General features: G+C 40.6%; 1 protein-coding gene across 4 annotated transcripts in view; it reads left to right on the top strand.

The window, feature by feature from the left end:
* CLYBL (citramalyl-CoA lyase) overlaps positions 1-17955 on the top strand; it is a 165967-nt gene that overhangs the window by 78560 nt on the left and 69452 nt on the right. For 3 of the 4 annotated variants that reach the window (XM_064712237.1, XM_064712240.1, XM_064712248.1), the window contains exon 2: positions 9016-9205. In XM_064712237.1, the coding sequence (XP_064568307.1) occupies positions 9016-9205 (190 nt within the window). Of the gene's footprint in view, positions 1-5972; positions 6043-9015; positions 9206-17955 lie in introns of those variants that run through there. The other variant, XM_064712245.1, reaches the window with a different exon arrangement.

Raw genomic sequence — 17955 nt, 5'->3', positions numbered from 1 at the left:
TTTATATAGTATTATAATTTACCTATGTTTCTAAGTGCAGGAATCATCGAAATGTTTGTGGTTTGACTAAGTGTAGACTGATGTAAATTGCAAATTGAGATAAAGTATGGTCTACCAGTGAAAAATTCCTAGAAGTGTGAAGGGACCTTCAGTTTGTAAAATATCCTCACCACAACCAAAACTATGAAGACAACAGTTTGTAATAAAAAAATCAGAAATTCTGGAAGACCCAAAGTGGATGACAAATGCCTTCTTTCTCCTGACTTCTTCAGCACTAGTATATTGACACTCCATTCATTTCCTTCTGCTAAAAATTGCCAGTCACAACTTTGGTGTAATTTTATTTCAACTCAGATATAATTCAGAAGTGGTTTTAAGGACTGTAGTGTTTTCCTTTTCTCTCACACCATGCAGACATAGATATCTAACCTGCACAGGCTCTGGTGAACATAGTGACTCTCTGTGATGGATGGCAAGATCATTTTAACAGGCAGGAATGGCACTTTATTGATTCTGACTTTATCAAGTGCCTGTTTCTTACTTTGTGTAGAACTCATTAGCAGCCTGCTCCTAAACTGCTCAGGAGTCTTTGGATGAGTCTGGGACTCGGACTTTAATCACAGTAATTAGCGTGGAATTTTTGAATCCCGCTCTGGATCTTGACCTTGCAGCATTTAGCCAATGCGCGCACAGCTGGGCCGGCGGCCAGGGCTGCAGGAGCTCAGTGCTGGGGATGCTCCCGGTGTCCTGGTGTGGGAACCGACGCCGAGGGAACAGAGGGCAGCGGGGGAGAAAAGGGGAAAACACCTTCAGCAAGAAAAGAAATTGTGCCCAAACATCGTTACCACTTTTGGTGCATGTGCTCTGAGATGGGTGGGTGCAAAGTCAGTGTGTGAAAGGGCTGGGCAGATTTAGGAGCAAGGGAAGTAAGTACCTGATGGTAAGATGGAAAGGAGAACTGGAAGAACCAAGAGTGGTTTTGCAGTGACATAAAGAATCCCTTCAAAGTTCAGCTTTTCTGCAGAGGCCACCAGGATGGGTCTGACTGTATAAAAGGGCAACCATTGCAGATTTGTCGCTTTTATGTATTCACTTCCTAAGACAGATTTTGGCGTGGGATGTTCCAGGACAGCTTTTTGGTTATATGTGGTCCTCCCCCTGAACTGGAAGATTCTTAACCTCCAAAGGCATGTTTTTTCCTTTGTGCCATACAGCTCTGATAACACTTGGTGCATATTTGTCTGTACACAAAACCCAAACCCAAGTAAATCAAAGCAAATCATACATCAACATCACATATCTAAAAGCAATATCTTCTTACTTCTCAATGCATACCTTAAAAAGGCAAATTTATGTGTATATTTTTTTCTAAATCTCTCAATGTTGGTATTGGGTCTTCATCTTTATTGTGGGATGTTTTTGTTATTTAAAATGTGTTGCAAATTTCTGTTGCAGCTGCAAGTTGCAATTCTGTTTAAAAAATGTAATGCAAGAGTTTCGCTGAAAAAAACATACAGCTAGACAAAATTTTGCAATATCTATTTACAGTGTTGTAGATTTTAAAAATGCAACTTAGAAACTGAATTAGTTAAGTAAATTAAAACACTTAAAATTTTCTTTAAAACTGTCCATACTTGGTGTTTATTTCTGTATCTTTATATTTAGGAAGACAGAGAAATTAACTGTTATCCTAACTGCATGTTCCTTAGTGGCAAAGTGAATATGCTACAGACAGACAGAGTGCTTTTCCATTGCCCTGCAGGGCTGTGGGTCTGATTAAGCAGCAGAAAGCATCCCAAGAAGCCAGATACTTTGTCAATGGCAGAAGCAAAGTGAGGTACAGCTTGGCTCAAGAATACTTTATGGGCATGACGAGTGGTTCAGGGTTATCCACACCGTAAGGAAGGGAGCAAAGCCTCAACTGTATGTCACATATGCTAAAGCTCCCCAAGACAGGACACCAATTAACCTTGGATGATAGCAAACACACACACACACACAGGCTGCCCGAGAGGAGCAGCCTGTTGCCATTAGTAGGAAGCAGCAGCCCTTGTCACCCTGAGCCATTATTTAAATCTCTTTTAAAATTCACTTCTTAAGTCAAAGAACCGTAGCACTCTCCTCTTCCTCACAAACAGGCTATTTTTGCTGCCCTGAAAACAGGACACGTAGGTAATATGAGAAGCCAGTGGTGCTTTTATTTTTATCCTCGCTGTCTAATTTGGCCATTTTGAATTGAGAAGAAAAAAATGCCTGATCTTCAGTCAAAGCAATTTAAGGCATGATGGAGCTCAGAGTGAACCAAAACAACAGGGTCAAATGTAGTTGAAAGAACATGGTGGGGTAAATAGAAGGTCTTCTTTTTTTTTCTTTTTTTTTTTTTCTTTTTTTTTTTACTTTTAGTGCTGGTGGGAGGAGAAAGTTTGGTTAACTATTTAACCTATGATAGCCTTTTATCATTTTATGGCTAAGGGGTCCATGATTTTAAGCTTTTGCCAGTAAGTTCCTGGTTTATATTCATCTTTTCTTGTATTAATCTTTTCTCTGGAGCCCAGTTATATGACTTACATTGATTTACTGGAGATAGGGAAAATTTTTAAATAGCAGACAAAGACACATATTTTTCTTAAAATTACTTTCCAGCAGCTTTGGATTTGGTGCCTAGTTTTCATTTCCACTCTTTCCACTCACACTTCCCTGTGTCTTTTTTTTTTTTTTTTTTTTTGATCATTGGGGCTCTCCTTCCCCATTTGGTTCAGCTCTCTGTTTTTTGGCTATAATGCAATGTGTCCTGATCAGTTGGAGTGAGTGCTTGTGAAAGGTCACTTGGAAGCCCCCTTTTCATTTCTTCCTGCTACAGTTTTTCCAGCAGGCAAGTGCTCTCAGGAGCAACCCCCTCCAATCTGTCCCTTTTGATATCCAAAGCTGGTTGTTACGGGGGTTAAATTTCTTAATTCGCTGAGTTTTTGTGAGCGCTTCTTCAGCTCACCACTCTCAGTCCCCGCAGCTGGGTGCAGACCGCCTGTCTCCCTTAGGATGCTGAGGAAGTGCTAGGGCTTATTCTTTCACTTTCTTCACTTTTGGGAGGCCAATTTTATACCTTTATGTCTTCCATCAGCTTCAGGGGAATTAATCTTCACCTTACGTCTGTGAGACATAGTATCAGCCTTACGGTGGGAAGTTTAAAATCAGACAAAGCCTCTCCTGGTAAAGAAAACTGCTTGCAAACAGATCTCAAACCATGAGAGCTGGTGGCTTCTGCCTGCCCTGGAAAGGGCTTAGGTTTGGGGGGGTTTCTTAATTAGTTTTTTGAGGGTCAGGGAAATGACCGTACTGAGTCCGGAACAAAGGAAGAAATCAAAATGTAAAGCTGAGTGTTTGGTATGTTGATAACCTCTCAGTTTTAATTTCAGCATAATTGGATCAGGGTTAGCGGCAGTTGTTACGTAAAGTTCCTTCCCTTACATTTTATTCAAAAGTAAATATCATAGCTCTTCACTTTTAACCTAAGTGTTTTTCTTTTTTTTTCCTTTTTTTTTTCTTTCCCTAAAGAAGAGCTGCTTGCTTTACCCAGATTTATTTCCACTAGGAGAGCACTAAGATTTTGGAGACCTGTATTCTGATGGTAAAGCTTGTGACATGAGCTTTTGTTTTCCATTCGAGGAAATGTTAGCATTTTTTCACATGTTAACTTTTTAACAATTACGAGGAATTTCTTTTCCTTGAAAACTGCTGTCCTTTTCTTTTTTCTCCCCTTTTCTCTCTTCTTGATATTTTTATTTCCCTTTTATATGGAGACTTGTAGATTTTGTCACTTCAAACATTAGCTGTTCCTCCTCTTTTCTTTCACTTTACAATACACACTAGGAGATTTTTTTTTTTTTTTGCATATTCCTTCCCTTTCTCTGTGAGATATTGTAGTTCACCAAATTTAAAACACTACAGTATTTAGAATCCCTGCAGTGCCATTTTAAGTATTTGGACCTGGAAAATGCCCCAAGTAATAACTACCTGAATTGCTTTTAATTACACAATATAGCTGCATCATTTTACTTCAGATTCTTTTTGATTGATGCTGTAAGGCAATTGTAACCATGGATGATGGGATTAAGTGCCTCTTGAAGTGACTTTAGCTTCTTGTGGGAACAAAGGGAAAGAAGAGAACACTTAGTCCCTTTTTGAGTGAACAGCCTTTTTTCACTTGCTGTATAAAGAAATACAATTAACAAACATTATCCCCAGAGGTGAATTGAAATGTACATGCGGACAATAACCGCTCTTGACTGCAATTAGACATATATGATCCGAGGTATTTTGGCCATTCATTAGTGCTAATTGTTTGAGAAACAAGCCCAGAGAACAAATGATTAAAATGTTAGTGCCATAACCAGGATTATTAGCATGTGTGATAAAATGCATGTGCCGCAGCTGTACCAATAAAACTCTCCAGCGAGTCGCTTTGATTCGACAAACACTCGGCGCGGCTGCGAGCCCTCCGTATTTGCACAGGGCCTGCTGATGTTTATAACAAACAACTTGTATCTTCTTTTTTTAATTAGAAAGAATTACTATGCAAATTGTGGGGCTTTGTAATTCCATAGAAGTTTCCTTTGTTTTGGTGGATTATTTGTGTGCGCTGGGGTGCTACTCCCCAGTAAATTCAACGCAGGAAAACCATTACATTTTCTCTGGAGTGGGGTTTTTTTGCACATATTGCAGAAATAATTTGTACAACGTTTTCCTGCATTAGCTGGGTCTTTTTCAGGGGGGTTGTGGGTCTTGGATCACTTCTGTCTTTCTTCCACAGCTCCACAGATATCATGGTGTGTAGTTACATGCACAGAGGTCAAAAATACATGTGGAAATTATCCAGATTTTTTAATAGTTTTAGTGAAGTGTCTAAAAATGCTCTTTTCAAACACTTTGCCTACACTATGCCAAAGATTGTAGAAGGAAAGATTTGGCCTACTGAACAATGAATATTTTTCTATGTGTTTGGCAGATCTTCCAGGGGTGATTTGATTTAGCAAATAAACAGGGAACAGAGGCACAGGTTAAAGTGCTGGAAATCACTTGTGCGAGTATTTTACTTTGTGAGCTATATGTTGTTGGCTCCAGTGTCACTGCACAGGTGTGTGCATTTAAGTATGTGCATGAGCAATTCTGGAATGTGGAAATGCAGTTTACAGCAGGGAAATTTGCATAATTTGGGGTAATTTCACTGTTCGCAGTCACGCTGTATGGCTGCCATTGCAAACTGCAGTTTCTCTTATTAGTCAAATAGGTTTTCTTTTCTCCTTCCTGAGGATGAACTATTCACTCTTGGGTGGAATGGTTCTCAAAGGACCATGAGAAACTTTAACTTGCCAGCTACTTTTACATATTTGATGAAGACTTTAGTAGAGTGTTATGTTTGCTGAAGAAATTTAGTTTTATTTCCAAGACCCAAGAGCACTCAGCATGCTGCCAGATGCTACGAATGAAAATATGCTGCTGTAAAACAATTTAATGAGCATTACCCAATAGCCTAGTCCTTGTTTTAACTTACAGTGCTTAAAGGAAGAAACATTGTCTTAGCAAATTCACTTGGCTTTTGTCCATGTGTTTAGTTTAAAGCATAGTCAAGCTTAGTTTGAATCATTGAAATACTTGGAGCCAGGAAACATATGTAAGATTTTCCTCCTCTTTATGGCACAGGGTTAACAGTATAATCGAGACTGCAGTGCTGTGTGGGTTTTTTGTCCTAAAAAAGCAACTGCTGGGGATTTTTTCATTCTATCAACATAACAGAAGTCAAGATAATCAGGGGAGTGTTTCCTACCAGAGTTGCTAACTGCTCATATACAGAGCGCCACAAGCCTTGCCACTGTTTAAAATAAGTCTATAGACAAATGGATCTATTAATTAATCCATGTGTTCCTCTGCTTTTTTATTGTAGAACATAAAATATGACTTTGCAAGCAAAATGCACAGTGATGATTAAAGAATATATGTCAAAGAATTAGCATTGATGCCATTTACTGCTGTCATACCTAAAAAGAGGTACGATGTTGATTTTGAGAACTCTTATTTTATATGAATATTTCTAGAGCTCTTAGTTTTGAAAGGAGAAGGATTCTGTGTTGGTCCACTGACACCATCTCCTGCTGTATATATTTTTTTCCTGGCCATACTTTTTGAAAAAATTATTTCTTCTTCAACTTGCTAAGATATCCCATAAAACTAATAATTTGACACATTGACAGTGTATTTTTTATAATAATTCGTGTCCTGAGAAACCTGTTGTTTGAGCCCATGTGGTTACAAAGTTGTTTAGCTGAGGGAGAGACAGCAATAGTCACCAGACAGTAGCATTTCCAGCATTAAGCCTATTAATGATGGCTTTTTAACTGATTAAGTCTATCACTTCTGTGGAGTCAGGTGGTCTGCTGAGGATGCTGTACTGCTCCTCCATCTAAACACAAGTTCATAGACCTGACTGGTGACACCTGACTAAATCTGGTCTGCAGGTAATGGTGCTTTCACCTACACAACACTGCAGGCCATTGTGTGTGGTATGCAGAGCCGGGCTGCTGTCACGGGGCTTGCAGCAGTGAGAGGGAAAACGGCTGGTCAAACAGCCCTTGGTTTGATGACAGCCCAGAAGAAATCCTGGGAAACATGTGTGACAGAAGATACATCTCATCTCAGCATGCTCTGAGATTATGGTGCTCGCCATGTCTATCAGGTTTCTGGCAGGTTGGAGGGCTGGTGAGAGGCAGTCATGAAGGGTGCTTCAGGGGCTGCTTGGCTCCAGGCTGGAGTTAACTATTAATGGGCTGAGCTCTTTGGCTGCTTTGTGCCCTTGGGAACCACAAGGCTGAAGCCATCAGAGAAAGAGAATAGAAACTAATCGCTTTTGTTCCCTCATATATGTTATGGGAATGACTGCAGACTTCTTTACTGATCTCTGTGTCACACTGAAAAAAGATCCTCCTCTTTCCATTTGAGATATACCACTCTCCACCCCATCCTTGCTCTCCCAAAGTGTACTACTGCAGGAAAATGAGATTAAGTGGATTTGTCTAGCAGCCACTTGAGTTGCCACGAGTTCTGTTGCCATCCCCACTTCAGCCTGAAGCAGGGAATGTGAAGCAGCTTGTGAAAGAGGTAAAGAGAGTACTTTGGAGGGGTTCAGTGGATCTCAGTTGCATGCCTCCAGGTGCTGATAGGACCTCCTACACCTGAGTCTTGAAGCTGTTGCTGTTATTAACAAGGGTAACACTGGCACTTTTAATGGAATAATGTCTATTTAACTGCCAAGCTGTCCCATTTCTTAAACTGAGTTAAGCATTACCAGGCATGTTGCAAAGAAGAGCCCAGCAGTGGTTTTTGTAGTCTCTTAAAATGGATCCACACAGGATATGCAGAGAGGCAGCAGATGAGATGATGGAATCCTTTCCTTTTAAATTTAGTTTACTGAGGTAAAATGTGATAAAAGCTTTTTTCATATTTTTAACCCAACTCTTATATTCAACTTTAAGAGAGGGTTCTTCAACAGATTCAGCTTAGAAAGGCAAGTATTACAGTGGTCTGTCAGTGACATGCCACACTGGCTCTGATTTAGATTGACTGAACTCATTTCCAGGCATTTGAGAGTGTTAGTCGTATTTGCTTTGAAGAAAACCCACATGTGTGTGTAGCCATGTGTCATCCAAGTCTAGCAACTTGGGAAGCATTATTAAGAGGGGCACAGGAAAATGCATGGGTCCCTGACATGATGTGATAATGACATGTTCAGCATGGTGCTAGGAAAGCTCTGCATTATTCAAAGTGCTGAATAATATACATGATAATGCATAATGGTGTTATATGGTAGGATTATTTTGAGGTGTAAGTGCCTTGTGCTTAGCACGAAGGTAAATTGTATTATGTTGTCCTCATCTTCGATGTAGCAGAGTAGGCCTGGGGGTACAGCATGCAGTGGGGAGGAACAGGAGCAGGCAAGGGGATTTTTTTGGAAGGCCAAGAAACACAGTGGCACTCTATAATTTATTTCTGTGCTCATAATTATGGAGCAAAGCAAGCTCCCCACAGCACTGAAGAGCAGCCTCCTCTGGCAGACCCACAGCCTCCAAGTGCAGTAACCCAGCTCCTGCCTGGAGCAGGTTAGCTGGGCCTCACCAGGAATATCAGCATGTGGGGGAGACCACCCCAGAGCTCACAGCTACGGGCCACAGGGACATTATCCTCTCAGGCCATGTGGCACCAAAGGCTCACACCTGCACCAAAGTGTGGTGCACAAAGCATTTACAAATTTAAAAAGACACCACAGCCAAAAACCATGCTGCTGATGCTGCTGGGTTTGTGAACTCTGCCAGTGGAAGTCTGTGCTGTGGACGTGAAGGTCTGAAGAGAGTAGCAAGGTTCCACACTACCTGGGGTTTTCATTCTTTTTTCTTCATTTCCCCCTCCATCCATCTTGCTTATTTAAAATTTGCATGCAAATACATTTGTTGATATAATGCTAAGGTTGCAAAATGAACTTCACAAACCTGTGTTTGTTTTAACCAGCACCCCTGCATCATTCACAGCATGGCATCCAGCTCCTGGAGGAAATGTAGCAGATAGCAGCTCCTCCCCAAAGCAGTCCTGCTCCATTCCCAGCACAGTCTGCATCCTACAGAGGAGTCCTATGACAAGGAAAAAAAACCAACCACCACCCTTCTGTATTTCATACTTGCTCTAGCACCCAGAATAGGCAGTGTAATTAAAGCTGCATAAACCTCAGCCCTGGCAGGTCATCAATTATGATTAAGTTTGCAACTTCTATTGAACACAGTGGTTTTGGAGTTTTATATTGTAATTAACTGTAATACTGATATGTCCCTAACTTGTCTCTTCCGAAGGGAAAAAATATGTCAGTAGCCCAAACCTAGCCACTATTTAGGTAGGAATGTTTTGCTTTTAAAATACAGTCAAGTATGATTTACAGCATTGCTGCCAATAGTCTAATTTCAACAATATCCTTTACAGGGTGGATTCTCTTCTGCCAGCTGGTGTTCCTAAGCTCAGTTATCGCTTTACATCATCACACAAGTATGTTCCCAGACGTGCTGTGCTCTATGTACCTGCGGATGATGAAAAGAAGATAAGAAAAATCCCATCACTAAATGTAGATTGTGCAGTGTTGGACTGTGAAGATGGTGTGGCTCTGAACAGAAAGGTAATTAAAAATTATCTGTGTGATATAATCAGCACTAAAGAGAACTTGTGGAAAAACATTGCCTTTGCCTTGGGGAAGTGACAACCAGAAAGACAAAGATAACTCTTAAGATATACAGAGTAATGTCACAGTGATAGGCTTTGTGAGGGTGTTGGGAAAATCTGGTTACCCAGAACTCAAAGAGGTCCCGTGTGAGTAAGCAGGGAGGGAGTTTTGCAGGAATACAGAACTGGGCATAAGCTGTCATCACAGAGGAGTGGGAGATGTTGTTATTATTGCAACACATTTCTTAGGGAAGAGGAAGAAACAGTGTAAGAAAAGAAGTGGGAAAGGAAGCGTTAGTTCAGAATCACCAGGTGGGCAATTTGTTATTGAAATAAAAGCATCTTCAGATTGTGAGCAAAACAGCATGAGTCTGTTTGGTGCATGAGCCTTGGCGTGTTTGGAAATATATACTTCCTGAAATTTTGGGGAAAATGCTGTTAAGGATGTTTCTCAAGGAACCAGAAGTTCGATCCCAGGTATTATCAGTGTTTGGAATGGGGATGGAGAGCAAAGTGGGAGATTGATGTGTATATGTCAAGTACCTGTGCCAAGTTTTTGTTAACATTAAACTATGGAAAAAGTGAGAATGATCTAGCATGCATTCAGTTTTGCTTGCAAACAATTTTTTTTTAAACATATGGAAGTAACCATTTCAGTATGTTCCATGTCTTAGAACCATAGAATTATTGGAAAAAACCTTTAAGATCATTGAGTTCAACTTTAAAAATAACTGCCAAGTCAGCCATCTTAAACAATGTATACGAGAAATTGGTGCAAATGTTTCCCAACAAAAGCTATTTCTCAACAGGAATGTAAGTTTGCTGTCACAGTATTTTCATACTTGTTGGTTTTCCTAACTGTGTCTCCATGCTTCAGACTACAAAAAGCAGTGTTCAGGGTGTGAGTATAAGTATCTTGTCCAGAAAGTTAGGAAAACAGACTTGAAAATTTTCCTATTTCCTTTCAAAATGTGGATGAAGTTTTATTATTTTCTTTTTCTTGTGAGTTAATGCTTTCCAGAAGGACTCTCTTGGATAGTGCTTTCTTTAACCTTCCGTTCTTTACAGGTATGTTGGAAAGGAAAAATTTTACAGAGTTTGCATGTACCTGTTTTAATTCTGAAAAGTGAAAGTAGCATTGCTGGATGTTCCTGTGTGCTGCTGAAGATGATTGGAAAGCATTTTTCAGTTGCTAAAATTCAGTGTTGAAAGACTAGGATTATATCTCCTGTCACAGTGAATTAGTATTGTTTCATCACCTTTCAGAGGCTGCTGCTGTGTGATACAAGATGTAGTTGTGTATAAAACTGAAGTATTTTTAGGTGCAGCTTAATTACATCAAATAATTCATAGCATAAGCATTTATTTGTAATAAACAATGACAGAAAACCAAAATTTTATGATCAAGACAACAAAGTTGACAGTAGCAATTTCTCAAGGGTGGTAAAATTCTAGCTCTGTTAAAGTGAAGTTGTGCCACTGGGTATAAGATATCTAGGAAATTAGGGGGAAAATTGGTAATGAAAACTTGAGATGACAGATGAGCCCCTGCCTCAGCTTAAACGCAAAAAGAAAGCAGACAGGAGGTAGAAGTGGGGACAAGCTACCAAGAAATAACATAAAGTGTGGTCCAGGCTTGTAGGAGCAGAATGAGGAAGTTCAGAGCTTGTCTGGAATCAAAACTGGTGAGGGATGAGCAGGACAGCAAAAATGGCTACCTCAAGTGTATCAGCAGGAAAAATGAGAATGAAAACCAGTCAAATGGATGCACTGCTCCATGAAACTGCAGGATTTACTGTCAGAGTCTGCCCAGTCTCAGGCCTGGAAGCAAAACTCTGGGGAGGGAAGGAGCAGCCACAGTAGGGGAGGATGGAGTTAGGGTCTATGTAAATAAGCTGGTGTGTGGGACCAGACAGGACACACTGCAGGCCTCTCAGGGAGCTGTCGTGTGTCATCATGAGGCTGCTGTCTGTCATCCTTGAAAGATCAAGGCTGGGGGATGTTCCTGAAGCCTGGAGAAAGGCACCTCTGCCCAGAAGGCCCTGGTGCAGTTGCACAACAAGCTGCACAGGGTCACTGGTGTGTCCTTGCAGCACCAACCATCCCCAGGGCCGTGCTGGCCCAGCTGCACCCAGCAGGTCCAGGGAAGGGCTCCATCCCCTGCCCTTGATTCTGACAGTCTCTGTGAGGAGTCCCTGTGCCAAGCTGTGGATCCCAGGACAAGAGAGAGGCTGACCAACAGCAAGGAGCCCATGAAGGGCCATCAGGATGATCATGGCACAGGAGGCGAGGCTGAGGGGTTGAGTTTCTTCATCCTGGAGATGAGATGGCTGAGTTGGTTCTTGATGGACACTTTGCTTCCTGAGAGGAGCTGAATGGGTGCAGAGCCACACTCTTCTCAGAGAAGATCATAAATGAAAAAAGGAAAAAACTGGGTACAGATTGCATGAGGGGAGATGCTGACTGGAGACAAGGGAAAATGTTTTGCCCACGCAGGTGGTCAGAGGCTGAAAGAAATTGTCCATTGGTGGTGTATCTTCCCTCCCTGAGGAGACTTGGCTGGATGAAGCTGTGATTGGCCTGGTGTAGAGCAGTAGTTAGTGCTGCTTTGAGGTGGTCTCCTGAGACCTGAATTAGACTCTGTGATTGCATGATTTAGTAGAGAAGCCTAATTCAAAGTGATTGGAAGTTTGAATTTCATTTTTAGATCTGCCACAGATACTCAGGAAGAGTTTGAGTCATAGGTTCTATGAATGTGAAGCTGAAATTCTTATTGCTCTTGCAGCTTAATTTATTAATGTTTATGAGGTGTTTGGAGACTTTGTGTGAAAGATATGTCAAGAACGTGCATTGAAGTACAGTGTTCAGTGGCCCATTGCAAATGGGTCATTTCAAGCTGAGGGGAAAGAACCCACTAGGAAACACAGCAATGCTGACTCTGTCCTTTATTCATTCTTCTCAAATAGTACTGATGAATTTGACTATTTATTGCTGTGTCTTATAATACTTAAAACGCTACGTATGGACTTCCTTTAAATTGCTACAGAATTTTTGAATTTGGGGAAAACCAGGACCTGACTGAAGGTTCACAGTGCCTTGGGCCAAACCTGCCTGTCTACAGATCTTCATTTGCAGGAAGTCCAAGCAGCAAGCTTGAACCACATCTAATGGGTCTATTTTAACAAGATGCTGTGTGGTTTTTATTAGGATTAAGTTAAAATTTGACAGATCAATAAACTGGCATGTCAGCAGCCCTATTTGCTTGCTCATTCAGAAGGAAACGAGGAAGATGAGCTTCCTGTTACTGAAACTGATAACATTTGTAAAACTGCATTTGGTTGCACTAGCAGCTTTTGAAGCTGTGGCCAGAAAATAAAAATATTTAACTATTTTCTATGCAGTATTTTCTCTCAATGAAGTTTTGAAAGACTTCCTTCCCTGTGCCTTACCCCCACAATTATGTTTTCTAATGATGGTCAGAGAGCACCAGAAGGGGGGAAGCCATACCCATACCCTAATCTCCTTTACCATTTCAGTGCCTGCATTTCTTACCTTCAAGAACTACAGCATTGACCACAACTTCAGGCGTCAGCTCTTTCCCCTTCCTTTGAATCTTATTGAATCTGATATTTTGACTAAATCAGGAAAACACAGAAAACCTCACAGCATTCATAAGGAGAAAATATTTCAATGAATTTTCTGAGGAAAACCAGTGGGAAGAAATGGCTAATAAGCAAAGTTGTTGTAGTATGCTGAGTACTAACCCTGAAGGTAGGGTTACACCTGATCCTGGTATGAGTAGCACAGGGGCTTTTGCAGCACCTTTGGGACCAGACAGAGCAGTAGGGGGGCTTCACAAATTCAGAATAGGAAAGGTAATAGGGAGATATGCTGATGTTGCTGAAAATATATTTTACAGAGGTAGCATCAGTCTTGCTGAACATACCCTACATGTCATGCTGTTCTCTAATCCTGATTGGGGATCCACGTGCTGTTTTTACAGGTTCAGATGCATAGTGCCATATGATGTAGACTGTCAGTTGCCTCTCAAGGTTTCTGACTCTGTAAGACTTTGGGTATTTCTACAACAGAGATTTAAGTTTTGGTTGTGGGAACAATTGAATATTAGTAAAGGGAAGTTACCTTCCCTGAGGTACTATTCACAGACAAAGATATGATTTCTTTGCCACTGATGTGCATTTTAAAGAAATTAGTCAGAATTACAACCTTGGTGATATTTTAAAGTGTACAGTTCAAATAAAAATTCTAAAACTATAAAATTAGAAATAATACAGATTGTAGTGTTGATATATCACAAATGCATCACACTCTTAGAGACAAAAATAGCATGTATCTATTTCAGCTCTTCACAGGAAAAGGTCTGAATATGCTTTCATTTTGATTCTAAAAAATAAAAAGATTTTAAAAATGGCTGCATTGATATGCTTGTATGAATCATACAAGCCAGCAAGCTGAATTGCATCTTATGAAAGATCTCTGTGTAGGAGCTGAGCTGTCTCGAGGGTGCTCAGCCAAGCCAGCAGTCCCTGCTGTAGCTTTCCTCTGTAGAGCTGCATCACTCACTGTGCTTGTATGTCAGGTGGATCTATTATCATGTGGAAAAGTTCTCCTGTTGAAGTAAGGAAGATTTCCATGTCAGTGCATTCATTTTCCAAGGACACAGTGAGCTGAGGTTTTGTAGTTAGTTCCCATGGGTTATGTAAAATTACCACCCCTACAAGAGAGTTTTCTAGAACTGTCTTTTTTCCAGCAGGATCCTGTCTTGGTGGTGCAGTTCTTCAGAGAATCTGGGAGGTGTTAGCTGCCAGGTCAGCCGAGCAAGAGAACAGTTGGGGGTGCTACTATAGCCTTTATATATCTTTCTGAGTCCTTGGCAAGAATTTTGGAGAATTTTAATGCCTCCAAATCAATGCTATTTGTGGCTTTATCCTGTTTGTGGTTTGCAGGGTGGTTTTGAAAAACTGGGATAATACAGTGCACTCTGCAGCTCCCTTCAGTGAGCCATCAGGCCAGGCAGGGCACAGTCCCTCCTGCCAGAGATGACCTTTGAAAATTCTCGCAGGCAAATTTTGAAAGTGATAGGATTTGGCCTTTTCTTTCCATGGGGAATGCCAGTGTTATAATTAAGAATCAAAACAAAGCCCCATGTTCCCTCTGCTCATGTTTTTTTTTTTGTACCAGAGGTGTAAAAGCAATCCCTTGGAGTGCACATATGGCTGAGAAACATCTGTGCACTCCTCTGACATAAAATACTTGAATACAGGAAATTTTATTGTTGATTCTTGGGAACTATATGGAGCTCATTCATCCAATAAAAATTATTGATATTCAGGGCTTCACTGTAGAATTATGTCAGACTGATTAGAGTTTAATCTCCTAAGCTTTATTTAATGTGAATCATCATTGTGCCGCTTTGCCTTTTTTAGAAAAATGTTGCTCTCTCCTCCAGCACTTAAGCAAGAGAAGCTGGGGAAGAGAAAGCCTCAGCTTTGTCCTTTCCCCATATCTTTTCCTTGAGAGAGGAAGTGGTGGCTCCTGAGTCTCTCCTGTTCTTCCCAGTTTCCTTAGCAGTGAGGGGAAATTTGGTTGTATTAAGAGGAGGTCTAGGGAAGGACCTATTTTACTAATCCGAAGCATGTCCTCTTAGAATCATAGCATAAATGTGTTCCTACCTAACATCATGGAGCCACTTAAAACTCATTGTGCTGTGTCATGAGGGAAGGAAAAATCAGTTAATTCTTTTGAATTTTCTGTTTTTAAAAATAGGATTAAAGCCTGGCCACCTTTCAAAGTGTTCCAGTATGAATAACACATATGTAAGAGATGACTCTTAGTTCATTACAGTCAAGAGCAGATCATCCACAAACATGCTGATTTTATGGAGATTTCTCCCTGTGAGAATGCCTCCTCCATCTCTCTAGTGATCTCATCCTGGGGTCAGAACAAACAGCACTCCAGAGAGAGGGCATCCTTGCCTACCATTTTCCCCTTAATCTGAGACCTTCTGACCTTTTTAGTCCTTATCATTGATGACAAGAGGCTCTTGCATATAAAACAACACTTCAACTAAATTCGGGGGTGGAGATAAATACATAAAATGGGTCAGCATGGTATACAAAAAAAAAGTGAGGCTTTCTTTGTTGAGATGCATTTTCTTATTGATGTTATTGAAGGATTTTATAGTATTAGTGGAAGAAAGCTCCAGTTGGTTTCCATAAATCTCTAGTTACTTCAATTAAACCCAACAGTTTTCCTGTATTATATGATGATAATCTCTCTTTTTTTTTTTTTTTAATAAAGCCGTGTTGGTTAAGATTTATCAATGCTGCAGGTATTTCTCTAGGCTCATAGTGAGACTGTTAGCTGGTACTTCATAGGCACAGTTGCATGAAACATTGATAACTAGGTTATTTTACCAGGTCTTTGCTTTATTTATAATAAATTAGTACTGTACCTAATTGTATTCCTCCTACAGGGAGAAGGCTTGCTGATAAAGTGTGTAGAGAATGATTAAATGTACACAGGCGCATAGTAGGGTGACTTCTTTTCAAAAGATGCACAAAATTAAAATGGGAATGCTGCTTTCCCCACTGGCTTGCCATTATTAAAAGTCTGAGTAGCATGGGAAATTTCTTCTGTAGGAATTGGGGAGTCCAAAAGTCTCTCTGGTTTATTGTAGGGGAGCTGAACTGTATGGTGAAACTCTGCAAGGCCTTTTTGATCCTTGAAGAGTTCTGATGAATATACATTTTTATGAAAGTTGTAAAGTGTTTTCATTTCCTCATTAATCCCACCATGGTCCTGGAAGAACTGCCACTCCTGAGTACTGACTGTGACAATAAAAGTTTTTGTTCCTATTGTTTTACTCTACAAGCCAATCATCTTCCTTACATAAAGATTTGAGGATTCATAAGGAGATCGCAATATTCAGCAATTTTCTTCTTAATGAGCTCAGTAATGCCTATTTCTCTTCGAGCAGAGCCTTTGAATTGCCAGTTATTTCTTTTCCACTGATTCAGATGTATCCAATTAAGTTTGACTTGGACATGTACTGATGTAACCATTACTGCTGACAGAATGGTGTCTAGAAACTTAGGGAAAATGTCTTGGCTCAGTATTAATGGGGATTTCAGACAGGAATACATTAATAGACCTAGGAAAATATTTTAAAACGTACAGTTAATATTTGTATGGACTTGTAAGTCACAGTCCTTCACTTTTGTGTATAGTCCACTGTCTGCAGGCACATCAGCACACCTGGGTATGAAAGGCTAACTGCAGGACTTGAATGGGTTGCTACACATTTCTGGACCAAATTTCAATATTTCATCTGTTCCTGTAGCAGGAAGGACCTGCCTACACAGCCATTGCGCACCTATCATTCAGTTAGAAGGGAGCTGTTGAGTTCCAAGTGTGCTGCAGAAAACCAAGGTAATACTAAAAAGTTCAGTTTACATGGGTAGCTGAGAAACAATCTGTGGGATCAAATCTGGGCACTTTTTTTGTATGCAAAGCCATGCATTGTGTTGTGTTGTCAGTGCTCCAATGGGGTGAGAAAATGATAAAGATACTGCTCCTCTCTCAGTCTCAGGGGTACTCAGCACTTAACACCATTTGCTCCTTTGCTTTTTTTTGTTGGAAATGAGCAGGCATTGGAATGTGTTTGTGTATCCACGTTTCTATTGCAATTAATCTTGAGCCTGGTCTTGAACTTCAGATTTCATTGTGCTTTCATAGTCAGTAGTCCACCCTGCTTGTTCTTCCTCATTGCAAGGCCCACACTGCTAAAACAGAGTGGAAAGTGAAGCGTGAGGAAACCCAGAGACCGTCATCAACAGGGACATGGACCAGACAGTGGTAGGACACACAGAGAACATAGCCCTTGCACTCTTTGGTAAGCTTGTCTGCAAGGTATCTCTATGGTCACAGGTAGTGATACAGTGGCCCTGTGGTCTGATTTGGGCAAAATAGGTAGGGAAGGAAAGGTGGAAATGCATGGTACTTTTCCCAGTGCATTGGTGCCATCAAAGCTGGACCTGTCCCACTGAAGAGAAGAACCTCAGAGATACGCAGAAGATTATGGGGAAATCTGTGGTTTATTTTCCAGACTGTTTAAATACTACCTGTTCACCTGGGGTTTAGCAGTGTTATTAGGTGGCAACACAAGAAAATGTGGTGAGATGCTGGGTAAGAGAAAAGAATTTTTGATGTCAGATGGAGAAACAGCATAACCATACACATGGAAGTTGCAGATGAAAGTGAAGGTGTGTGTTGTTATGACTAGGCTTGGGAATCTTGGTAGGTGTTAGCTGCCAAGATACCCAAAAAAACATGATGTCTAACATCTGTATCTTTGGGTTCATCTACTATTCTTCTGGAGAGCAGATAAAAGGATCCTAGTGGCAGGAACTAAACCACCAGTACCTATGCAAAAGCCTCATTTCCTTCCACTGTATGACAGGAGCCCACAATACTGACAGTGCTATGGATTCTCTATCCTTATTCAGATAACATTTCACATTTCATGAATTAAGGACATTTGTGTCTAAATGAGTAACTCAGACTTAAGCCCTTAGGGAATTTCAGCTTCTTCCTCCTATACACCTGAAAATATTGAATTGAAGACATGTGAACTGTGCTAGTTGTGAAATAAGCAGAGAACTGTCTAAAACCAGCCATTTATTT

This window comes from Zonotrichia leucophrys, chromosome 1 (genome assembly GCF_028769735.1).
Source record: "Zonotrichia leucophrys gambelii isolate GWCS_2022_RI chromosome 1, RI_Zleu_2.0, whole genome shotgun sequence".
Classification (NCBI taxonomy): Eukaryota; Metazoa; Chordata; class Aves; order Passeriformes; family Passerellidae; genus Zonotrichia; species Zonotrichia leucophrys.
The sequence above is the reverse complement of the archived record's forward strand: the minus strand, read 5'-3'. Positions and strand labels throughout refer to the sequence as shown.